This window comes from Oncorhynchus clarkii, chromosome 7, assembly GCF_045791955.1.
Source record: "Oncorhynchus clarkii lewisi isolate Uvic-CL-2024 chromosome 7, UVic_Ocla_1.0, whole genome shotgun sequence".
NCBI lineage: Eukaryota > Metazoa > Chordata > Actinopteri > Salmoniformes > Salmonidae > Oncorhynchus > Oncorhynchus clarkii.
Window position 1 is genome coordinate 47,686,477 of NC_092153.1, and position 26,842 is coordinate 47,713,318.

The window sequence follows — 26,842 nt, forward strand, 5'->3', positions numbered from 1 at the left end:
AGGAGAATGGCCTAATAACTCCCATCAGAAAGAGAGCTGGCCCAAGCAAGCAAAGGCAGCAGTGCAGTCATCAACTACATGCACTATTTCTTCACCAACTACAGAGTTGGGGAAACACGTGTGCACCTGAATTGTGATAATTGCAATGGCCAAAACCTTCCTCCCATAGATGGTCTGCCTCTACAAGCACCACCTGGACAAGACACAGCAAGACAAACTTGTATTTTTTGAGAAGATCAGGGAGTTTTGCAACAGACGCTACGGACATCACATGCCCTGCACCGAAGTCAAGAGCACGACAGAAACAGGCTCACTGTTTGTATGCATATAACTAACTACCTTTTCTATCAATGATATCGTTATTGATATTGTTCTTGTATATACAGTTGTGGCCAAAAGTTGAGAATGACACAAATATTCATTTTCACAAAGTCTGCTGCGTTAGTTTGTATGATGGCAATTTGCATATACTCCAGAATTTTATGAAGAGTGATCAGATGAATTGCAATTAATTGCTAAGTCCCTCTTTGCCATGCAAATGAACTGAATCTCCAAAAAACATTTCCACTGCATTTCAGCCCTGCCACAAAAGGACCAGCTGACATGTCAGTGATTCTCTTGTTAACACAGGTGTGAGTGTTGACGAGGACCAGGCTGGAAATCACTCTGTCATGCTGATTGAGTTCGAATAACAGACTGGAAAATTCAAAAGGAGGGTGGTGCTTGGAATCATTGTTCTTCCTCTGTCAACCATGCAAGGAAACATGTGCTGTCATCATTGCTTTGCACAAAAAGGGCTTCACAGGCAAGGATATTGCTGCCAGAAAGATTGCACCTAAATCAACCATTTATTGGATCATCAAGAACTTCAAGGAGAGCGGTTCAATTGTTGTGAAGAAGGCTTCAGGGCGCCCAAGAAAGTCCAGCAAGAGCCCGGACGTCTCCTAAAGTTGATTCAGCAGCGGGATCGGGGCACCACCAGTACAGAGCTTGCTCAGGAATGGCAGCAGGCAGGTGTGATTGCATCTGCACGCACAGTGAGGCGAAGACTTTTGGAGGATGGCCTGATGTCAAGAAGGGCAACAAAGAAGCCACTTCTCTCCAGGAAAAACATCAGGGACAGACTGATATTCTGCAAAAGGTACAGGGATTGGACTGCTGAGGACTGGGGTAAAGTCATTTTCTCTGAATCCCCTTTCCGGAAAAAAGCTTGTCCAGAGAAGACGAGGTGAGCGCTACCATCAGTCCTGTGTCATGCCAACAGTAAAGCATCCTGAGACCATTCATGTTTGGGGTTACTTCTCAGCTAAGGGAGTGGGCTCACTCACAATTTTTCCTAAGAATATAGCAATCAATAAAAAATGGTATCAACACATCCTCCGAGAGCAACTTCTCCCAACCATCCAGGAACAGTTTGGTGAAGAACAATGCCTTTTCCAGCATGATGGAGCACCTTACCATAAGGCAAAAGTGATAACTAAGTGGTTCGGGGACAAAACATCAATATTTTAGGTCCATGACCAGGAAACTCCCCGGACCTTAATCCCATTGAGAACTTGTGGTCAACCCACAAACAAAAACCCACACATTCTGACAAACTCCAAGCATTGATTATGCGAGAATGGGCTGCCATCAGCCAGGATGTGGCCCAGAAGTTAATTGACAGCATGCCAGGGCGGATTGCAGAGGTCTTGAAAAAGAAGGGTCAACACTGCAAATATTGACTCTTTGCATCAACTTCATGTAATTGTCAATAAAAGCCTTTGACACTTATGGAATGCTTGTAATTATACTTCAGTATTCCATAGTAACATCTGACAAAAATATCTAAAGACACCGAGGCAGCAAACTTTGAAAAATATTATTTGTGTCATTCTCAAAACCTTTGGCCACGACTATACTGTATATTCTTTTATTTATATTGACACTTTCTGATATTGCCTCTATGCAGTAACTATTTGGCTGTGCCGTTTACACCTTCTGTAGAGACCTTCTACTTAGCAAAATAGAGATATATAAAATTAATATTGATATTTGTTTTTGTACATACTGTATATTATTTTATTTATATTGACAATATTTCTGATATTGCTACTATGCAGATAACCATTTGGCCGTACCGTTTACCCCTTCTGTAGTGACCCATCCACATAGCAAGACTTAGCAAAGTATTGATATGTCGTCGTAACATGATTTTGTGACGTATCACAACAATATCATGTGACCATATCAAGTGTCCACCACACAAATATATGGCGCATGCATCTGTTTGTGTACTGTACATGTGCACCTCACTCTGGTTTCAACTCAGGTTGCATGGCCTTACCTTAGTATTCCATACATATGTGATACATGCATGTGTAAGAGTATATAAAGTATGCTAATGTACTAGTGTGAAGGCATTTGGGCAGTGGTGTAAAAATACTTTAATGTACTACTTAAGTATTTTTGGGGGGTGTCTGTACATTACTTTACTATTTATATTTTTGTCTACTTCACTACATTCTGAAATAAAATAATGTACTTTTTACTCCATACATTTTCCCTGACGCCCACAAAATCTAAATTCTGTTGCCTAAAGATAATCTAGTAGTTGCAATATGTCCTACTCATTCCTCTCATTAGGTGTTATTGTTAGTCTACTGTACAACTAGGCCATCTTGTCATTTAGGAGACCTTGAAATTTCAAAGCGTCTTCTGCAGAAAATAAACAACTTTACTGGACTCCCATAAGCTCCTCTTCCTATTCCCAAAGCTAGGCCGGGTCAATAGACTTGCTCATGAATAAGCTTGTTAAAAAAATACACGTATTCCCTTGTGGTGGAAAGCAGCTGCATTTTTTTTGTTTTCTGCAAGGACTCTTTTAGGAATCAATCCCGTATCGATGTATTGAGTTATACTGTCTCTGTGCTTCTAATGGAGGGAGCACTATGTCCAGCCTCTGAGACATGTTAATGATGATGGCCATCCCCGAGAGGGGTAGATCACTGGGCCATTGAAGGGCCATATCCATTCTTCTTTAATGCAACCGCTGGCCCTTTATGGAGCCGGCCAGAGGCTCTTTTATTCATACATCAAAAAAAAGTTAAACTAAGCACTCCAGATTTTGAATTTGAAGAGTGAATGAGTGATGTTGGCCTCTGTCCAGGTGTCCTACAATGTAGTGATTTCACTCTCTGCCGTTTTGTATGGGCTCTTCATCCCATCCATCACCAGAGTTCTGTTCTAGAAATGTCCTGCTATGTTATTGTGTGGGAGCGTTCCTTCGGTTCTGTGTTCTATTGGTTCATATAGGATTTCCCTCCCCTTAATGCATGGCCTAAAATAGGGAAATGGTTAAGGCCTAGCCTACTTCACGAGATGTACCAGCCCATCTTGACAAGGCGTTAAGGCCATTTTGTGGAATAGCAGAGATTTGTCCATAGAGGCCCAAGACAGGATTGTGTCGAGGCACAGATCTGTGGGAAAGCTACCAAAAAATGTCACGGTGGCCTCCATCATTCTTACATGGTACAAGTTTGGAACCACAAAGACTATTCCTAGAGCTGTCCACCTGGCCAAACTGAGCAATCAGTGGAGAAGGGCCAAGGTCAGGGAGGTGACCAAGAACCCAATGGGCACTCTGATAGAGCTCCAGAGTTCCTCTGGAGATGGGAGAACCTTCCAGAAGAACAACCATCTCTGTAGCACTCTCACAAAAACCTGTGTTTGCTGCACTACTGCCAATTTGTTTCTTTTGAAAGTAAGAGCTGAGTGTGCTTCAGGGTCTGCTGAATGCCATATAGAGAAAGGAATTCTGATGTATGAGCAATTTGCTACCACCCTTGATACCCTGGCATTGTCCTTCCACGCCACTCAGTCTTTGGCGGTGCAGCTGCACAATTTGATGCAGCTTCTGCCACAGCACTGTCCTCTGTCTGCCTTTTTGTATGAGTACAGACAGTCACCTTGAGTGCTCCGAAGCAGTGGTTCTCAACCAGGGGTACTTGGCCTATCCAAATCAAATGTTATTGGTCACATACACATGGTTAGCAGATGTTAATGCGAGTGTAGCGAAATGCTTGTGCTTCTAGTTCCGACAGTGCAGTAATATCTAACAAATTCACAACTACAACAAGTGTAAAGGGATGAATAAGAATATGTACTTATAAATATATGGATGAGCGATGGCCATGCTGCATAGGCAAGATTTGGTAGATGGTATAGAGTACAGTATATACATATGAGATGAGTAATGTAGGGTATGTAATCATTATATAAAGTGACTAGTGGTACATTTATTACATCCAATTATTAAAGTGGCTAGAGATTTAATAGTACCTGTTTTTCAGTCTCTCTGTCCCAGCTTTGATGCACCTGTACTGACCTCGCCTTCTGGATGATAGCGGGGTGAACAGGCAGTGGCTTGGGTGCTTGTTGTCCTTGATGATCTTTTTGGCCTTCATGTGACATTGGGTGATGGAGATGTCCTGGAGGGCAGGTAGTTTGCCCCCGGTGATGCGTTTTTCAGACCTTATGGTTGTGGGCGGAGCAGTTGCCATACCAGGCGGTGATACAGCCCGACAGGATGCTCTCGATTGTGCATCTGTAGAAGTTTAAGTGTTTTCGGTGACGGGGCAAATTTCTTCAGCCTCCGGAGGTTGAAGAAGCGCCTTCTTCACCACACATTTCAGTTTGTCCGTGATGTGTATGCTGAAGAACTTAAAACGTTCCACCTTCTCCACTACTGTCCCGTTGATGTGGATAGGGGGGCGCTCCCTCTGCTGTTTCCTGATGTCCACGATCATCGCCTTTGTTTTGTTGACATTGAGTGAGGTTATTTTCCTGACACCACACTCCGAGGGCCCTCACCACCTCCCTCACCACCGTCTTGTCGTTGTTGGTAATCAAGCCTACCACTGTTGTCGTCTGCAAAAATGATGATTGAGTTGGAGGCGTGCATGGCCACGCAGTCATGGGTTAAGAGGGAGTACAGGAGAGGGCTGAGAACGCACCCTTGAGGATTAGTGGGGTGGAGATGTTTCCTACCCTCAACTCCTGGGGGCGGCCCGTTAAAGTCCAGGACCCAGTTGCAGATGGCGGTGTCGAGACCCAGGGTCTCGAGCTCAATCCCGAGTTTGAAGGGTACTATGGTGTTAAATGCTGTGCTGTAGTAAATTAACTTCATTCTTAAATAGTTATTCCTCTTGTCCAGGTGGGTTAGGGCAGTGTGCATTGTGATTGCGTCGTCAGTGGACCTATTGGGGTGGTAGGCAAATTGGAGTGGGTCTAGGGTATCAGTGATATGATATGATCCTTGACTAGTCTCTCAAAGCACTTCATGATGACAGAAGTGAGTGCTGCGGGGCGATAGTCGTTTAGCTCAGTTACCGTAGCTTTCTTGGGGACAGGAACAATGGTGGCCCTCTTGAAGCATGTGGGCACAGCAGACTGGGATAGATTATGTCCATAAACACCAGCCAGCTGGTCTGCATATGCTCTGAGGACGCGGCTAGGAATGCCGCCTGGACCAGCAGCCTTGTGAGGGTTTACACGTTGGCCACGGTGAAGGAGAGCCCATAGGTTTTGGTAGCGGGCCGTGTCAGTGGCACTGTATTGTCCTCAAAGCAAGCAAAGAAGTTGTTTAATTTGTCTGGGAGCAAGACGTCAGTGTCTGCGACGGGGCTGGTTTTCTTTTTGTAATCCGTGATTGACTGTAGATCCTGCCATACGTCTCGTGTTTGAGCCGTTGAATTGCGACTCTACTTTGTCTCTCTACTGATGCTTAGCTTGTTTGATTGCCTTGCGGAGGGAGTAGCTACACTGTTTTTATTCGTCATGTTTCCAGTCGCCTTGCCAGGATTTAAAAGCAGTGGTTCGCACGTTTTGTGCAAATGCTGCTATCAATCTGCGGTTTCTGGTTAGGAACGTTTTTTTTATATTCACCGTGGATACAACATCACCGATGCACTTGCTAATAAACTTGCTCACCGAGTCAGATTAGCCTCAGACAACAACATTGATGTATATTTGGAACATATCCCAGTCCACGTGATCGAAGCAATCTTGAAGCGTGGAATCCGATTGGTCGGACCAGCGTTGAACAGACCTGAGCGCGGGAGCTTCCTGTTTTAGTTTCTGTCTATAGGCTGGGAGCAACAATATGGAGTCGTGGTCAGCTTTTCCGAAGGGAGGGTGGGGGAGGGCCTTATATGCGTCGCGGAAGTTAGAATAACAGTTGTCTAGGGTTTTGCCAGCCCTGGTAGCACAATCGATATGCTGATAGAATTTGGGGAGCCTTGTTTTCAGATTAGCCTTGTTAAAATCCCCGGCTACAGTAAATGCAGCCTCAGGATATGAGGTTTCCAGTTTACATAGAGTCCAATGAAGTACTTTCAGGGCTGTCGATGTGTCTGCTTGGAGGGAATATACATGACTGTGATTATGATCGAAGAGAATTCTCTTGGTAGATAATGCGGTCGGCATTTGATTGTGAGTAATTCTAAGTCAGGTGAACAAAAGGACTTGAGTTCCTGTATGTTGTTATGATCACACCACGTCTCATTAATCATAAGGCATACACCCCCGACCTTCTTCTTACCAGAGAGATGCTTGTTTCTGTCGGCGAGATGCGTGAAGAAACCAGGTGGCTGTACCGACTCAAGTGAGCCATGTTTCCGTGAAACAAAGAACGTTACAGTCTCGGATGTCTCTCTGGAATGCTACCCTTGCTCGGATTTCGTCTACCTTGTTGTCAAGAGACTGGACATTGGCGAGTAGTATACTCTGACCAGAAGACTGCTCCGTCTGCCCCTTCTTTGGCATTGTTGTTTTGTGTCGCCTACTGGGATCAGATCCATTGTCCTGGGTGGTGGTCCGAACAGTGGATCTTCTTCGGGAAAGTCGAGGTGGAGGGTCCGTCATGGTCTGGGGCGGTGTGTCACAGCATCATTGCACTGTGTCTGCAATGACAACAAGCTATCTCAACGCTGTGCATCACAGGGAAGACATCCTCCTCCCTCACGTGGTACCCTTCCTGCAGGCTCATCCTGACATGACCCTCCAGCATGACAATGCCACCACACACAGAACGAGCAGTTATGGCTGATTTCCTGCAAGACAGGAATGTCAGTGTTCTGCCATGGCCAGCGAAAAGCCCAGATCTCAATCCCATTGAGCACGTCTGGGACCTGTTGGGTTGGAGTCCATGAGGAGTCCATGAGGAGGAGATGCACTGCAGTACTTAACTTCTTGCGACTCCAAACCCGTATCCGGGAGCTTAATCATAGCCTCAAGCTCATTACCATAACGCAACGTTTCCTATTCATGAAAATCGCAAATGAAATGAAATAAATATATTGAAACACAAGCTTAGCCTTTTGTTAACAACACTGTCATCTCAGATTTTCAAAATATGCTTTTCAACCAAAGCTACACAAGCATTTGTGTAAGAGTATTGATAGCCTAGCATAGAATTAAAACTAGCATTCAGCAGGCAACATTTTCACAAAAACAGGAAAAGCATTCAAATAAAATCATTTACCTTTGAAGAACTTCGGATGTTTTCAATGACGAGACTCTTAGTTAGATAGCATCATGAACAAAACGGAGCAATTTCTCCTACACAAATAATATTTTTGGAAAAATGAACATTTGCTATCTAACTGAGAGTCTCGTCATTGAAAACATCCGAAGTTCTTCAAAGGTAAATTATTTTATTTGAATGCTTTTCTTTTGTGAAAATGTTGCTAAGAAAAAAAAAACGAAAATGCAGTCACTACAAACGCCAAACTTTTTTCGAAATTAGCTCCATAATATCGACAGAAACATGGTAAACGTTGTTTAGAATCAAATCCTCAAGGTGTTTTTCACAATTTTATTCGATGAAAAATCATTCGTGGCAGTTGGTTTCACATCAGAGGCAAACGGAAAAATACTGCAGCTGGAGATTACGCAATAATTGCGACGGAGGACACCAAGCGACCACCTGGTAGATTTAGTCTCTTATGGTCAATCTTCCAATGACATGCCTACAAATACGTCACAATGCTGCAGACACCTTGGGGAAAACGTGGAAAACGTAAGCTGACTCCTAGCTCCTCCACAGCCATATAAGGAGTCATTGCCATGAGGCGGTTTCAAAAAATGAGGCACTTCCTGATTGGATTTTTATCCGTTTTTTTTCTGTATCATCAGTTCTGTGGCACTCACAGACAATATCTTTGCAGTTTTGGAAACGTCAGTGTTTTCTTTCCAAAGCTGTCAATTATATGCATAGTCGAGCATCTTTTCGTGACAAAATATCTTGTTTAAAACGGGAACGTTTTTCGTCCAAAAATTAAAATAGCGCCCCCTAGTTATAAAAGGTTAATGCAGCTGGTGGCCACACCAGATACGGACTTACTTTTGACCCCCACTGTTGTTCAGGGACACATTATTCCATTTCTGTTAGTCACATGTCTGTATCAATTGTTCAGTTTGTTTCAGTTGTTGAATCTTATGTTCATACAAATATTTACACATGTTAAGTTTGCTGAAAATCAACGCAGTTGACAGTGAGAGGACGTTTCTTTTTTGAGTTTATGATGGTAAATGTTTATCTTCATGTATAACAACAGTATGATCAATAATTATGTTCTGAACTGCTAATAAGTTATGTGTTTCAAGGCTGCTAGTTGTTAGCTAGTAGGTGTAAGCCAGCAGGGGTGTAAAGGGGTCTATGCTAAAGTTCTGCACTCTGAATGTGATACTTATTTGTGACTCACCACCTGGATTTGGTCTTATGTATCAACATTTGACATTGTGTAGAGACTCAGAGCTACAAAATGGTACATCATACACTGCATTTGAGGAACAATGGGAAAGTAATTCTGCTTTGACAGTTGATTTAACCTTGTAAACTGACTTTTGAGGAAATTACTTTTGAGGAAATGGCCTTTGAATGTTTTGGTATCTTGTGTAGAGCTCTTCTTTGTCTACACCCATTCAGCATCGTTCACACCCTCTTAAGCTTTAGCCCCACTTGCTCTGGCCGATTATTTGTTTTCTGACACTGGTCATATTCAACACGTGTTGTACATTTTAGCTTAAGACATGTAGCTAGATAAACAATGAACCTAGCTAGGTAAACAACGTGTAAGATAACACACGTCACATAACGTTAGCTAACAAGCCAGCCAGCTAACGTTAGCTAGTGTTAGTGAATATATATGACACTAGTTAAACTACAATGAACATGGTGCCAAATCATGTTGTTACTACCCTCCATAAATATGCTGGGAGCTAACCAACCAGGTTCAATGTTAGCTAGCTAACATTAGACTTTAATTAGCAAACGGCTCTGAGATACGAATAATAATGTCATACACGTAAAGTTAGCTAGGGAGCCAGCCAGCTAATGTTAGTTAGCTAGCTAACAGTAAACTTTAGCTTAAGACATGTAGCTAGCTACCTAGCTAGCTAGGTAAACATTGAACCTAGCTACATAAACAACGTTTTTAAAATCACACGTCAAGTAATGTTAGCTAACGAGCCAGCCAGCTAACGTTAGCTTGTTAAACAATGAACATAGTGCCAAATCATGTCGTTACTACCCTGCATGAATCTGCGGGGAGCTAAGCGACCAGGTTCAATATTAGCTAGTTAACATTAGGCTCTAACTAGCAAAGCAAATGGTTCTGGGATACGAATGTCATACACGTTAGCTAGCTATCTAGACCATCATCATGCATCATGAACTTGTCTCCCTGTCACGGATGGCATGCCACGGTTGCCCTTAGTTTGAAGATGTAATCCGGAGACAGGTTTTTTCTCCATCTATTTAGCTTTCATACTCTAATTCCACTGATTTCAAACCTCTTTCCTCCAGAAAGTAGAGAACAACACTTATGCAGCTCCACTACACGATACATTAAAAAAAGCTGCGCTCGACAGGATTACCAACACAGACTGACCAGCTCAAATAGACAGAAGCTCTCTATATGGCAGACCAATCCGAACTCCTTTCTCGGCATGTCCAGCCCACTCATTATCTCAGCCAATCATGGCTAGTGGAAAGGTTGCTTACTTTTTCTGTGGCTTAACCAACAAGGCTCGTAATTTAACCTCTAGCGACTACCAAACCTGTATCCGGGAGCGTAATCATAGCCTCAAGCGCATTACCATAACGCAACGTTTCCTATTCATGAAAATCGCAAATTAAATAAATAAATTCAAACACAAGCTTAGCCTTTTGTTAACAACACTGACATCTCAGATTTTCAAAATATGCGTTACAGCCAACGCTAGACAAGCATTTGTGTAAGTTTAGCATGGCATAATGCTATGCTAGGCTGTGCTGGCAGCAGGCAACATTTTCACAAAAATAAGAAAAGCAGCCAAATTAAATCATTTACCTTTGAAGAACTTCAGATGCTTTCACTCAGGAGACTCCCAGTTAGATAGCAAATTTTCCTTTTTTCCAAAAATAATATTTTTGTAGGCGAAAAACGTCGCGTTTGTTCATCCTGCTTGGCTGAGAAATCGACCGAAAATGCTACCATTACAACGCCGAACTTTTTTCAAAATTAACTCCATAATATCGACAAACACGGCAAACATTGTTTAGGATCCATCCTCAAGGTGTTTTTAACATATGTATTCGATAATATATCCGTCGAGGCAGATGGTTTGTCATAAGAAACGATTGGAAAAATGGCTACCTCAGTATTTTACGCAAAGTTTTCTCCGGGAGACACCATGCGTCCACTCGCCCTATATGGTCTCTTAGAGACATTCTCCAATGGAAATGCCTAAAAAGACGTCACAATGCTGTAGACAGCTTGGGGAATGCGTGGAAAACGTAAGCTCATTCGTAGCTCATTCACAGCCATATAAGGAGTCATTGGCATGAGGCGGTTTCAAAAAATGCGGCACTTCCTGATTTGGATGTTTATCTGTGTTTCGCCTGTAACATCAGTTCTGTGGCACTCACAGACAATATCTTTGCAGTTTTGGAAACGTCAGTGTTTTCTTTCCAAAGCTGTCAATTATATGCATAGTCGAGCATCTTTTCGTGACAAAATATCTTGTTTAAAACGGGAACGTTTTTCATCCAAAAATGTAAAGAGCGCCCCTATATCCAAGAAGTTAACAATTGTATTCGTATTTACAGGTGGCATACCAGTTTGTTATCAAGGCACATGAAAGTTCACATGTTCCAAAAGGTGTTTCTTCCAACAAAAAAAAAAAAACTTTCAAATGGCTCTCCTGTGAAGTTGTGACTTGCGACATACTTTTTTTTTGCTGATACAGAATAAGGAAATCCCAGGATATGGTCAGATGATTAGTTAGCTTTATTCAGAGTGCCAAATATTTTTCCAAAAGCAATTGGACTTGGTATGATGTGGGTCTTTACCGTTCTTATGTGGACAGTGGCTTCACTCCTGCTCGCTTTTTCCGAAATGACTTCGGTCAAATATACATTTCTACCAAAATACAAATGTAAAGTGATTTGTCGTATCGAGACTTTTACTTGGAATGATAATAAAGATCAGAATGTTTAACAGCAACCTAATTCTGAAATCTTCCCTTTTAAAGCTGTAACAATCTGACTAAATTCACGTCGAAATGGGAGTTATTGATCTGTCATTCGCATTGAAAGCGAGTCTAAGAAGCAGTATATCTGTTCTAATGTGTGCTATTTCTATGCATTTTGTTTTTGCATCTTTTTCCTTTTGGTTTTGTACACCAGCTTCAAACAGCTGAAAAAAATAATTCTACACTAATGGTTTTGTCACAAACTGAAATTAGGCGAACCATTAGAATTTTAGCAACAAGGAAATGGTGGAGCGATTTCTGCATAGTGCACCTCTTAAAGTAAAAAGGCTTATTTTTAATAATAAATGTCAAGATCGTAGCTGGAAACAAAACACTCACAAAATGTTGTGGTGCTACTCTACTCTCATTGGCACTTTTTTCTCTCGCTTGAACTTGGTGGCATTAGAACATCGCGGCCCCGCCCAACCGCGGGGAAAACAACTTGTGCTTACCTATGTTACTTCATTGGCTCACAGCAACAACAAAACATTTTGGTTTGCTTGCTATAGTCAATTACAAAACGATACTGAACAAAAACAAACGCAACATGCAACAATTTAAAAGATTTTATGGAAATCAGTCAATTTAAATAAATGTATTAGGCTCTAGTCTATGGATTTCACATTACTGGGAATACAGATATCTATCTATCTGTTGGTAACGGGTACCTTTTTTTTAAATAAAAAAAACAAACAAGTAGGGGCCTGAATCAGAAAATAAGTCAGTATCTGGTGTGACCAGCATGTGCCTCCATGCAGCGCGACACATTGGCTTCACGTAAAGTTGATCAAGCTGTTGATTGTAGCCTGTGGAATGTTATCCCACTTCTCTGAAGTTGCTTGATATTGGCTGGAACTGGAACACAATTTTGTGCACGTCTATTCAGAGCATCCCGAACATGCTCAGTGGGTGACATGTCTGGTGAGAATGCAGGCCATGGAAGAACAGGAACATTTTCAGCTTCCAGAAATTGCTCACAGATCATTGCAACATGGGACCAAGTATTATCATGCTGAAACATGAGGTGATGGAGGGGGATGAATGCCGCGATAATGGGGCTCAGGATCTCATCACTGTATCTCTTTGCATTCAAATTGCCATTGATAACATGCAGTTGTGTTCGTTGTCCGTAGCTTATGCCTGCCCATACCATAACCCCACCTCCACCACTGGGCACTCTATTCACAACGTTGACATCAGCAAACCGCTCACCCACACGACACCATACACGTGGTCTGCTGTTGTGAGGCTTGGTTGGACGTACTGCCAAATTCTCTAAAACAACTTTGGAAGCTGCCCTAGGTGTAGAAATTAACATTTAAAAATGGCAACCGCACTGGTGGACATTCCTGCAGTCAGCATTCCAATTGCCTTCCCCCTCAAAACATGGGAAATCTGTGGTGTTGTGTTACAAAACTGCACATTTTAGAGTGGCCCTTTGTTGTCCCCAACACAAGGTGCACCTGTGTAATGTTCGTGCTGTTTTTAATCAGCTTCTTGATATTCCACACCTGTCAAAGGAGAAATGCTCACTAACAGGGATGTGAACAAATTTGTTCACAACATTTGAAAAAAAAAAAGCTTTTTGTGAGTATGGAACATTTCTGGAATATGTTCTTTCAGCTCATGAAACATGGGACCAGTGCTTTACGTTTTTTATTTATATTTTTGTTCCATTCTGCATTTTAAGAAAAGTATAACATCTCTAAAGATCACTTTTCAACATTGCCTGGTACTGAGCGTTCTCACTACATGGAAAAACGTAATATTATAGGTCTTCCCTCATGCCCCTTTTCATGACTGTGCTAGCAGCCACGTGAGTTAGTGATAGCTAGCTAACGTTACCAACTGGAACATTTAGCTAGCCAAGACCAACAACGCAAACAGACCATACCACTACATACAGTGAGTGGAGTTACAAACGGACTATACTAAACAAGTAAAATGTCTTCCCTGTGGTGAAATGTTTTCTACACACACACAGCTATATGTAGCCTACTTGGACACCGAGCCCCCACATTTCCCTCTCTTCCACACTGAATAGCCTGAAGCTATAGTGCTCTTCTCGCATGCTCTATTTCCCATTTGGGATTATTGTGAACCGTAGGTCAGGATTTTTGGTTACATGTACATTGAACAACAAAGCAGCTTTTCGTCACGTTTTGTTATTTCTGTATAACAAAATAATTGACAATGAAGTTGGCTCTTTTACAATGGGCATCAGTGGGGAAGAATGTTTGTTTTCCCCAATTTGTGGGCGTGGTCAATTCCCCTCGACCAATAAAATTGCAGTACAATTTTTGCTCATACTTTGATGTGACGAAGACCAATGTTGATGGTCAGACAGGGAATAAGATGCCAGCAATGTGGAATTGTTTTCTTTGAAACAAAACCCTACATTTCCCAATTCAAGTTTCTCAATTCTGATTATCCAGAACTTAAATGATCCAATACTGTCTTCCAGTATAAAAAACATATAAGAAGCCCTAGTCACCGCTATATGGTTTTGTGTCAATGTTTATACATGTGAAGTTCCTCATCACTGCCTGGGTATATCATATTGAGTAAAAACAGAGGCAAGATCGCTACATGTGCTCACTGATGCATACCCTTTCAGGTTAAGTCTCTCCAGCTCTAATTTCCAGTAACAGAGTTATGGCCTTTCATGTTTTATGACTTCACTCAGTAACATTGGCTTTTTTTCATTTTCACAATGACAATGAATGAGACCTGGCTCCCGTAGTGCATTTTTTTTCTCCTTTTCTTCTGTTTCTAAGGCCTATTCATAAAAAAATTTTTTTCTCCTTTTCTTCTGTTTCTAAGGCCTATTCATAAAAAAATTGTCTGTGTAGGCCTACTTTCTCTTTTTCTACCTCAGCGGATAGATATTGTGTGTGTGTGTGTGTGTGTGTGTGTGCATTTGATCTATGTGAGGGGAGTAGTGTATGCATGTGATGTGTTAGTGCCCTAAGTGTGATTTTTCTTTTGCCTCTCACTCAAACCCGTGTCATTTTTGTCTTATGTTGCACCTACCCCATATTTTCCAGGAATATTCTTAACATGTTACTAAATATATCCTGAGTATTTTCAGATGTCATTATCAACAAAGTACAGTAAATGTAAAGCACATGAAATCAACCGTGTAATGTTTGGATTCAGTCTTCTCAGGTTGTCTTCAACTTTAGTCAAAAATGTTCCCATTATCTCAACTGTTCCCTTTTCAATTGCTACCATGCTTATGCATTTCATATTTCTTCTGTAAAATGCATTTCAATTTAGCCCTTTCCATATAGGCCAATTCCCATGAGTGTAGGGTTAATAGCACTGGGTAGGTAGTCTCCAGAGCGCTAATGAAGATAATTACTGTAGAACGAGTGTCTCTGGGGAGGGCAGCCTCCTGCCAGCCACTCCTTACTGCTATCTCTCTCCTGGTGCCGGCCTGCAGCGCATGCACGACTCCCCATGCTAGCTTCTCCGTCATGTGTGTACTTACCTAGCGTGCTAGATCGCTTGCTATCAACAGCCAATCCTGTACGGTCTGGAAGCTATAGTGAGCTTTGATTAGTGCACAGCGATATTGCAGAGTATGTATAAAGTTAAGCTTTTCCCAAAGTAGGTCCCACACTGTCCCCGCTCCCTCGCCGCTGCTTGCATCGGCCAATGGTCCTCCCGCACGCTCCAATGTGCTCTGTGGAGCTTGGCCGTTAATCTTGAGTTAGTAATGACTTAACCTTGACTCAGCAGTGACTTGACTTCGCTGTGACTTTTCCATGACTTACAGCACTTTACTGCAAAAAGAGTCAAACAGGAAATTAAATAAAATGAAAGAGAATCCTGTGAAAGTACATACTGTATGTGCCTGAAAATACTTTCAAAAGAGAATGGGAATGGCAAGCAAACTATGGAAATGCAATTTAAACGACAATCACTATGTTTTCTCTCTCGCTGGGGCTTCAAGAGTTCAAATGTTGGCACTGTAGTACTTCCTATGACAAATCACAAGCTAATCATGTGTCCCTGCATGTTGTCCCTTTTGTGGTGAAAGAAACACACAGAAATAACTGCATTTAGGCAGAGAGAAGAGGCAATGGGATAAAAGGGCTATTTGTGAGAGTGCCAGGGTAAAGCGTGGCTTTAGACTTTCCTTGGTATAACCGTGGTTATACAGACCGGTATGTGGATGTTAGTGTACTGGGGAATAAAGTGCTGTGGGGGTGTCTCACTCCTCTATTGTTTGGTGCAAGCTAACTGTCAGCGCCTGGAGGGACTCCGCCAGCCTCACTTCCTATTCAGCAGCTGTTATTTTGGGATCTTTTTCTCCCTCTTTGGTGGGAGAGACTAGCCATCCCTAATCGCTCTGAAGTGTGTTTTCTGCTCCCCCTCTCCAACTGTTCGCCAGGTACACGACAGCTGCTTTATTTATGCTGGTGTTTTTCAGGTTGCCTGGAATTAAAAGGAGTAACAAAGTCACTTTTTTTCTCCTCTGCAGACTGTCAGAGCTTGTCAGGTCAGATTTAATATTGAGCTCTGCTGGTTTTATTACCCCAAACTCATGCTAGCCTGTTAATGATCTACTCACAGATGTGAGCGCTCTCAAGGCGAAGTTGGATCTGAAATGTAACCCATTCCATCCTAAAGATGTCTCCTTTCTGTTGAGTCCTCAGAGACCCAACACCACTTCTCCTTTTACAATGTTATTATTTTAAGAGGCAGGTGTTATTCTGCTGAAACACTGTAGGCTAGTTCTTTCTGCGGACTTCATAACACTCAGCGTGGGCTGAGTGTATACTTAGACAAGGTGCTGATACAATATGTATTGGGATTCTCACGATTCCATACTGTATGTATTGCAATTTGATACTGTGATTTAAAAAATATTTTTATTTATTATGATATGTTCCAAACATATTGCTCACGACATGTCTGCTGCAGAGAGACGAGAGGGAATGAGAAAATTAGGTTTGATCGGTCATGGAAATTAAAGTGCTGGAAAATAAATGTTCTCCTTACTTAAAATTTAAGATGGAGGACAAGCTATAAAAAAAACAAATACTGGAGTTTTGGTGCAGGCACAGCCGACTAGCTCCAAAATATATTGTGGTATTGTCAAAAATAATATTGCGATATCGTGTAAAAAAAATATCCTGAATATGTTGCCTAACTGTATACATTATTTTTCTCCAACACGAGTGTGCACTTGTTATAAAATATGTGTATGTATTGAAGTTCAGGTGAGATATTATTTAAAATGCCACTCTCACATCTGAACTTCAACACACGCACCTACCACACACACACAGCCAGTGTTCAGAGTTTAGACTACAAGGTGACTAAGAGGAGGGAAGTCCATGGAGTCCCAGAGAGAAACTCACACTTTGTGCCAATAAGTAAAGGACAGGGAACTTGTTTCTGTTTGCCTCATGGAGCTTTGGAACATGTTCCTCTGAAGTGAAGTCGACATGAGAGCGAGAATGCAGTGTGTTAGCTTTTTAAACAAGGACATAGGCCAGACAGTCACAACACACAACTCACCCACTAACACGCAACACTGCCTCCACTCACTTATAACATGCAACACCTAACACTACTAGATGAGGAACAAACCATCAGACTGAATACTGGTTGTTACTGTGTTTCTAAAAAAGACCCCAGAGAAGTTTCACGAGAGGGTCAGCTCTGAGCTCAGTCTGTGGCTTTGAATAACTTAAGCGTGGTAGGACAACAGAAGGGTTTTGAATGGAAGCAGTGGACGCGAAAAGCAATTCATATTATATCTGGTGCCCTGCCATTGAACTGTTCTACTCCAGTGAGACAGACCGTCTGGCCATTATGACTGTAGGATGGAGCCAGTGTGCCACTGCCATGGGGACTGATGTCATTTTGTTTCACCCTAGAACTTCTCAGACACCCCCTTCAAAGAAAGAAAACAGGCCTACTTGTGGAAGACCATTCCTTCCAGGCAGAGCCACAGGACCCACATATGCCTCTCATTATTCAGTGATGTAAGGGAGACTAATCAGGATACTGTAGTAGGCCTAGACCGTTTCCTATGGACGCTGGGCGTTTCTGCTCTAATGAAGTCTCCACTGCGCCTTACCTGGAAGGGGGTAGCAGTGAACAATGCATGCAATACAATACCCCCCCCCCCCCCCCCCCTGTGGTTTATATATCTTTCCACACTAAAAAGTTGGAATAATACTGTGAAATTCTGAATATGATAATAATGCTATTTTAGTTTAAGAGCTGTTTGAAAAGACGGCCTGACATATCAGCCTTGGTGGGATGAAGTTTTGGCCTTCCATGGTAACATCACCATGTGGTAAATGAGTTAATAGACCAATAACAAAGAGTTTCAAACCTTTCTGCCAATAACAGCACATTTTCAGTTTCCCCCCCTGACCACTCCCACCCAGACAGTCCTAGCAAAATTCTTGCTTTAGAAATTGCCCTTTTGCTAAGAAGATATTTTTGTTTATTTCTGACCATTTTTTATTGAGTAAGGTACTTAATTGTTACGCAGAAATGATTTGATAAAGAGGTAAAAATGGATGCATTGGACCTTTTTTTAAACAAGATTCATTCTTTAGAAAGTCGTTTGGTCTATGCACAATGTACTTATGAATGCACATACTATTTTCTTCATAAACTACTTAAAACTAATTGAATGGATGACTAGAAAGGTAGATTTGAACACATTGATTTAAATAAGTCTTACTGTGTGCTATTGTTGCACATTTTGGAGAATATTCAGAGGTGGAAACTTTCCATGGGAATTAACGGGAATATATGGGAATTAACGAGAATATATGCAAATTAATATTAATACCATTTAAATTAGATTTTTTTTGCATTGGATATATTTACCATATCATATGGAGACAGTAGTAGACATAATTGCTAATTATTAAATCCTTCCAATAGAAAAAAAAACAACTTTAGTTTAATTAAATAAGTTGACTCTTCAAATGGTATGATTTCACTGAACAAAAAAAGGGAATATTGAATGATCCCCCAATGATCCATCGCATCTCCCAAAAATGTTTTCAACATACATCTGTAAAATGATAGTCTAGAAACTAAAGGGGAAAGAGCCTCAGATCCACCAAGTCCCTTCCACCAGGTGGCTGATGAGATGTTGGCATGACTGCCATATTGGATATCCATCCCAAAGCCCTTGCTTGGAAGTGTACTTCGCCTGACTGCCAAGAACCTTGCCCTCATCCAGACCAAGGTGGCAAGACACGGTAGAGATGACACCATAGGCCTTGTTGATCTCTGCACCAGACAGGATGCTCTTGCCAGCATACTTGGGGTCCAACATGTACGCTGCAGCGTGTATGTGCTTCAGGAAGAAGTCTTCACACATTTTGATGTTTTTCAAACTGCATTTTCCTCTGCTTGAAGCAACATTGAAAAACAAGGTCAGTACGGATTTCTTACATCTGCAAGACAGAATCTGTCATCAGACAGGATGGCATTGTCTCCCTCATTCCGTGCGATGGCTGTTGCTGTAGGTTTCAGGAGTTTCAGGCTGCTTACCACTCTCTCCCAAAATAAATCATCCAGGAGGATCCTCTTGATGGGGATGTACATATCGGCAGACTGTGATATGGCCAATTCTTGGAGAGGTTCCTTCCCCCCCAGGAGATGACAACATGATGACAATACCACCCCAACGGGTGTTGCTGGGCAGCTTCAATGTGGTGCTCTTATTCTTCTCACTTTGCTTGGTGAGGTAGATTGCGGCTGTAACTTGATGACTCTTCACATGCCTAACCATTTCCTTGGCTCTCTTGAAGAGTGTATCCATTGTTTTCAGTGCCATGATGTCTTTGAAGCAGATTCAATGCATGAGCAGCATAGCCAATGGGTGTGATGTGAGTGTAAGACTCCTCCACTTTAGACCAAGCAGCCTTCATGGTCGCAGAATTGTCTGTCACTAGTGCAAATACCTTCTGTGGTCCAATGTCATTAATGACTGCCTTCAGCTCATCTGCAATGTAGAGACCGGTGTGTCTGTTGTCCCTTATGTCTGTGCTCTTGTAGAATACTGGTTGAGGGGTGGAGATGATGTAGTTAATTATTCCTTGCACACAAACAATCGACCACCCATCAGAGATGATTGCAATACAGTCTGCTTTCTCTATGCTTTGCTTGACCTTCACTTGAACTCTGTTGAACTGCATCCAGCAAATGAGTAGATAAAGCATGTCTGGTTGGAGGGGTGTATGCTGGGCGAAGAACATTCAGAAATCTCTTCCAATACACATTGCCTGTGAGCATCAGAGGTGAACCAGTTGCATCCACACCTCAAGCAAGACATTCATCAGCATTTCTCTGACTACGTTCCTCCATTGAGTAAAAAAAAAAACTTCTGATTCCAGAAGGACCATGAGTTGTTGCTATCGATAAGGTGTCTGATTCATAATTTTCACCTCGAATAGAAGTAGAGGTACTTTTGTCGGAGGTTGCTTGTTGTGAGGGAACTTTATGCACTTGGTCAGATTCTGTATCTTTGTTGCATTCTTCTCATATGTTTTGGCATAGTATTTGCAAATGTACACAGCTTTTCCTTCTACATTAGCTGCAGTGAGATGTCTCCACACATCAGATAGTGCCCTTGACATTTTCCTATAAAGATTAGAGAAAAATGAGTAAACAAACAACAAATAAAATTCCATGTACAGATAAATAGTTAAGCAGCTAGATTAAACAACTCCTTTTGTAAACTAAATGTTTTAAAATGAAGTGTGTATGGAAACAGGTGAATTAACATTCCTCAGTTAGCAGGCTCAAACAAGCTAAAACCCACATGGTAGCAAAAACTAACTAGCAGAAATTGTTAACAAGTTAGAAATGATTTAAACAGATTTTGCTGTAGGCTACTATTTACTAGTTAACCCCACCCAGTATTGTAAGTTCAAACTTACCAGAAAGCATGTAGTCCTTGGCTCAGACAGTGTAGTTGGGTGGGTTCAATACCATATCATTACTGTGCAAGAGCTTGAGAATCAGCTGTACATGTGATGGAAGAGTGCACTGTGTATGCAGAGGGTTGCAATTCCATTGAATTGGGGATAGTTTAACCAAAATGTGCCACAAGACCTAGAATTGCCTTATGTTTATCCCACAAAAAGGTTCACCGTTATAAACTAACTAACTTTGAAGAATTTAAGCAAAATTCCCAGGCTTAATTTCCCTTGGTAAATTTCCGTGAATTTCCTGGAAAGTTTACGACCCTTTGCAACCCTACTGTGGGTTGCAAAGTTATTGATGTTCACACTGTCATGCAGCCTACTGTAGATATGTGTTATAGGAAGTGTGCGTTTGACCTTGTTGCCTTGCTTCCCCTGTGAGGTTAAGCAGGGTCAGAGTTCCTCCCTTCAGTTGGTTGTGGATGCCGTCGAGATGGCCTAGTGCTCTCAGCCCGTCTCCTCTCTTCTCATGAATGATGGAGAGGCTCCCAGGAAGCTCTGTTTGAGAGTTAGTGCTTCGGCTTGGCCTTGTCAGACCCCTCGCACCACTAAGTCAGATGGCAGCAGCCCCTCCCCTTCCACTCCTCATCTGCATCAGCCTTCAGTCAACCCTTCCTTGTCAGGATTCATTTTTTAAAGGATGTCTGAAATATGGCTTGTTTGATCAGCCCCTCAGACTTTGTTACACTTGAGGAGGCCTTCATTATTCATCACCGGGGCTTGTAGTGGATCACGACGGGATTACGCCCGCTGGAGTCACACACACGTTCTTAAGCAGGGATGGAATAAGAAAAGAGAAATTAATTATCATTTGCAAAATGCATTATCATGTGGCAAGTGACACTTTTTGCTTCTTGAAAGTACAATATCTTAAACTTGACTGCTGACAAGCAAAACATTTTGGGACTATCACCAGTGGACTAATGGGATTTTTTTGTTGTGCAAAATATAGTTTTGAAGTAGATTTTACTTTTAAGTCTTGGAAATTCGGCACAGTTTAATATATATAATTTTTGTGGCATTCTGAATTTCCATTACGGCAATGGCTTTGTTTTCCTTAACAATGTTAGACTGACTGCAGTCAGGGTAATGTGCCCATCTGACAACACTGAGGGCGTTTAACCTTAACACAGGTGTCTCACAGTAAAACCTGTCTGTTTAATAGTGCCAACAGCTGGAGCTGACAGCCTAGCTGCATCTGCTGACTGAGCAAACAGTTTGAACACATCCTAGGCCTGTCTACCGGTCTCATTATGGGGGATGGAGAGCCAGGGAAAAGGGAGGCAGAAAGGGTGGAGAGATGGGAATGAATGCACTCTGGAGAACTGAACATAAGTAAGGCTTAATCAGACACACCTGTACTTCCGTTATGGTTATTTCTCAAACCGAGAGTCAGTCAAACCTTGATCAACGTTTGGGCATATTTATAATTCCTGAACATCACCAGATGTTGAAACAGCGGCTTGTGCAGTGCAAAGTAATTTTTGCATGTAGGGCTAATTTGAAACAGAAATCTTAAGCTGTCACTAAGGATACTCCTCACAGAAAACCTGTGCCTGTTTAGCAGTAGCAGTAGTAGTAGTAGTAGTAGTAGTAGTAGTAGTTGTACAGTGTCTTGCGAAGGTATTCGGCCCCCTTGAACTTTGCGACTTTTGCCACATTTCAGGCTTCAAACATAAATATATAAAACTGTATTTTTTTGTGAAGAATAAACAACAAGTGGGACACAATCATGAAGTGGAACGACATTTATTGGATATTTCTAACTTTTTTAACAAATTCAAAAACTGAAAAAATGGGCGTGCAAAATTATTCAGCCCCTTTACTTTAAGTGCAGCAAACTCTCTCCAGTAGTTCAGTGAGGATCTCTGAATGATCCAATGTTGACCTAAATGACTAATGATGATAAATACAATCCACCTGTGTGTAATCAAGTCTCCGTATAAATGCACCTGCACTGTGATAGTCTCAGAGGTCCGTTAAAAGCGCAGAGAGCATCATGAAGAACAAGGAACACACCAGGCAGGTCCGAGATACTGTTGTGAAGAAGTTTAAAGCCGGATTTGGATACAAAAAGATTTCCCAAGCTTTAAACATCCCAAGGAGCACTGTGCAAGCGATAATATTGAAATGGAAGGAGTATCAGACCACTGCAAATCTACCAAGACCTGGCCGTCCCTCTAAACTTTCAGCTCATACAAGGAGAAGACTGATCAGAGATGCAGCCAAGAGGCCCATGATCACTCTGGATGAACTGCAGAGATCTACAGCTGAGGTGGGAGACTCTGTCCATAGGACAACAATCAGTCGTATATTGTACAAATCTGGCCTTTATGGAAGAGTGGCAAGAAGAAATCCATTTCTTAAAGATATCCATAAAAAGTGTTGTTTAAAGTTTGCCCCTAGCCACCTGGGAGACACACCAAACATGTGGAAGAAGGTGCTCTGGTCAGATGAAACCAAAATTGAACTTTTTGGCAACAATGCAAAACGTTATGTTTGGCGTAAAAGCAACACAGCTGAACACACCATCCCCACTGTCAAACATGGTGGTGGCAGCATCATGGTTTGGGCCTGCTTTTCTTCAGCAGGGACAGTTAAAATTGATGGGAAGATGGATGGAGCCAAATACAGGACCATTCTGGAAGAAAACCTGATGGAGTCTGCAAAAGACCTGAGACTGGGACGGAGATTTGTCTTCCAACAAGACAATGATCCAAAACATAAAGCAAAATCTACAATGGAATGGTTCAAAAATAAACATATCCAGGTGTTAGAATGGCCAAGTCAAAGTCCAGACCTGAGTCCAATCGAGAATCTGTGGAAAGAACTGAAAACTGCTGTTCACAAATGCTCTCCATCCAACCTCACTGAGCTCGAGCTGTTTTGCAAGGAGGAATGGGAAAAAATTTCAGTCTCTCGATGTGCAAAACTGATAGAGACATACCCCAAGCGACTTACAGCTGTAATCGCAGCAAAAGGTGGCACTACAAAGTATTAACTTAAGGGGGCTGAATAATTTTGCACGACCAATTTTTCAGTTTTTGATTTGTTAAAAAAGTTTGAAATATCCAATAAATGTCGTTCCACTTCATGATTGTGTCCCACTTGTTGTTGATTCTTCACAAAAAAATACAGTTTTATATCTTTATGTTTGAAGCCTGAAATGTGGCAAAAGGTCGCAAAGTTCAAGGGGGCCGAATACTTTCGCAAGGCACTGTAGTTGTTGTTTCAGGGGAATAGAAAACCAAGGTTAATCTCTCATGGCCTCAACTGCTCCCTGATGTTGGATTCCTTCTAGCTTCCTAGTGTTTAGCTAATTACGTCTTCCGTTAAATATTTGGTTACTTTTAACAATACATTTCAGCAATTCTCTGTCTCTCTCTCCCTTTTTGCCGCTGTCTCCCTCTCTGCAGTGTGCACGGGTGAGTTCCAGGCGATGGCTGAACCTGCAGGAGTATCAGAGCAAGAAGCTGATGCAGGAGAGTGGGGTTACAGTCCAGCGCTTCTACGTGGCTGACAATGCCCCCGACGCCCTGCAGGCTGCCAAGAGACTCGGTGAGTGGACATCACACACTTAGGCCTTGCCTACACTAAAACTGCAGTCTACTGCAACACTGGGTGTCATTCAGACTTAAACCATGACAATATGCTCTAGGGCTACATAGGGCCAAGGTTTCAGGAGTGGCATTAATCAAACATGGTATATTGTGTAAAGCAAACAAAATCTTTGTAGATTCCGGTGTCTCTATACTGCGGTTTGTTTGAGGAGCATCCTGACACTGTCGTCGCTCTGTTACAGCTCTGTTTACATAGCAATCCCCAGACAGCCAGCCCTCTTCCAGACGTGCAAACTGCTGTGGTTAATCTTGGCTGAAGTGTTATCAAGTTTAATTGTGTGTGTGAGGTTTGTTTGGGAGCAGGGCCCATGTTCCTTGCGCTCAGTGATCATACAGGCTCAATTCTCGTCACCCCACTCAACCATACTAATTATTTTCACGCACGCACTCTCTCTTCAGATTCACTTTCACTTCTTCTCGCTCTCTCTCTCTGTCTGCCTTTCTGTATTAATACAATTTTATTACACACACACACACACACACACACGTTATTCTATCCTCGTGGGGACCTCAAATTAATTTCCATTCAAAATCCTATTTTCCCTAACCCTTACCATAGCCCTAACCTTATCTGAAACCCTAAACCTTACTCCTAAATGCCTAGAACAGGGGTGTCAAAGTCAAATGGACGGAGGGCCAAATAAAAAAATCAGCTACAAGACGAGGGCCGGACTGTTCGAATGTTCATTGAAAAATTTTTAAATGACGCATATAGTCTAGTGAACCTAATTGAACCTACTGAAAACCTAACAAATATATTACAATATGATCAGATAAATAAAGCAATATTTTCAGTAGACTATATTTTCTATTTTAGCAAAAGTGGGCTAAATTTACTTCAAAGAAAAAACAATAATAGCAATTTTCTATCATCCACTCAACTGAAATATTTTTAAAATATAATTGGATTGAAATACAAAAAAATAAAGTGCAAAAATCTATTAATCAAAAACAACACTTTGTTTAAGGAGAAGTAACATGCAGTGAAAACAAATATTAAATTTTAACTTTTAAACTTGAACTGAGTAAAAACTCTAAATATGTGATTGCACAGTAATGTTCACTTGTTTGAGGTTGAGGGTGATACTTGGTGGTGTCCCATCTTTTCCACAAGTTCATCAATGTTCGGGGTAAGGCTCTGAGCTGAAGAAATCCTCAGAATTGAGTGGAGGTGTTCAGCAGTAAGTCGACTTCTGTGTGATGTTTTGTTCAGGTTCATCAAAGAAAACAGTTGTTCACACAGGTATGTGCTGCCAAACATAGACAACGTTTGAGCAGCCTGGATGCGCAGCTGGGGCATTGTGCCGGGGAGGAAACGGGCGAACTCCGCAGCACCCACTGCCGCATATTTTGCCCTCAGTGCATCATTGCATTGGAGGTCAATCAACTCCATTTGGAGGTTTGGTGGTGAGCTTTCCACGTCAACAGCAAATGGGTTACCGAGCAGTTCCAACCTGCTTTTTTGTGCTTCAAAGTCAGCAAATCGGCGTCGAAAGTCAGCGGCAAGCATACCTATTTTATCAGCCAACTGTGTGCTCGGGAACGCACTGGTAGAGAGCTTCTCTTTCATGGTCTGGCAGCTGGGAAAGTGGCTCAAATTTTCTTTCCGCATCTGCGTCTCCCACAGAGTCAGTTTGGTTTTAAATGCCTTCACTGTACTGTACATATCAGAGATGACACGATCCCGACCCTGCAGCTGCAAGTTTATTGCATTCAGATGACTCGTAATGTCACACAGAAAAGCCATTTCACACAGAAACATTTCGTCTCGGAGTTGTGTTGTGTCTTTCCCTTTGCTGTCCAAGAACAGACAAATCTCCTCACGAAGCTCGAAACATCTTTGAAGCACCTTTCCCTGGCTTAGCCATCGCACCTCTGTGTGATAAGGCAAATCACCATGCTCCGTTTCTAACTCCGTCAGAAATGCCTTGAACTGGCGGTGATTCAAACCTTTGGCTCTGATAAAGTTAACTGTGCGCGTGATGATGCTCATTACATGCTCCATTTTCAAGGCTTTACCGCACAACGCTTCCTGGTGTATGATACAATGATAAGCTGTCAGCTCACCTGTCGCGTTTTCCTCTTGCATCTTTTCCCGTATCTTCGCCACCAGTCCGCTCCTGTGTCCACACATCGCAGGTGCTCCGTCGGTTGTCAAACCCACAAGTTTTTCCCAAGGCAGCTCCATCTCATTTACACATCTTGACACCTCTTCATACAAATCATGCCCCGTAGTTGTGCCATGCATAGGACGTAAAGCCAAAAACTCCTCTGTCACGCTTAGGTTGGAGTCCACTCCGCGGATGAAAATTGACAACTGGGCAATGTCAGAAATGTCGGTGCTCTCATCCACAGCCAAGGAATATGCAATAAAATCTTTTCCCTTTTTCACAAGCTGCTCTTTTAGATTGATGGACAACTGGTCTACTCTCTCGGCAATGGTGTTTCTGCTCAGACTCACATTTAAAAAGAGTTGCCTTTTTTCTGGGCAAACTTCGTCACAAACTTTAATCATGCAGTTTTTGATGAAATCCCCCTCCGTAAATGGCCGGGCTGATTTAGCGATCTCTTCTGCCAAAATAAAACTGGCCTTGACAGCAGCCTGGCCTTGTGATTTGGCTTTTTTGAACAGAGCCTGTCGAGATTTGAGGCCTCGTTTTAATTCCTCTGCCTTTTGTAGCCTTTGTTCCA

At 42.1% G+C, this 26,842-nt stretch overlaps 1 protein-coding gene across 1 annotated transcript in view; it reads left to right on the forward strand.

The window, feature by feature from the left end:
- Positions 1–26,842, forward strand: part of LOC139413405 (succinate--CoA ligase [GDP-forming] subunit beta, mitochondrial-like) — a 131,073-nt gene that overhangs the window by 13,665 nt on the left and 90,566 nt on the right. Inside the window, exon 2 of the mRNA XM_071160741.1 lies at positions 23,948–24,089. Coding sequence (XP_071016842.1) covers positions 23,948–24,089 — 142 coding nt within the window. The remainder of the gene's footprint in view (positions 1–23,947; positions 24,090–26,842) is intronic.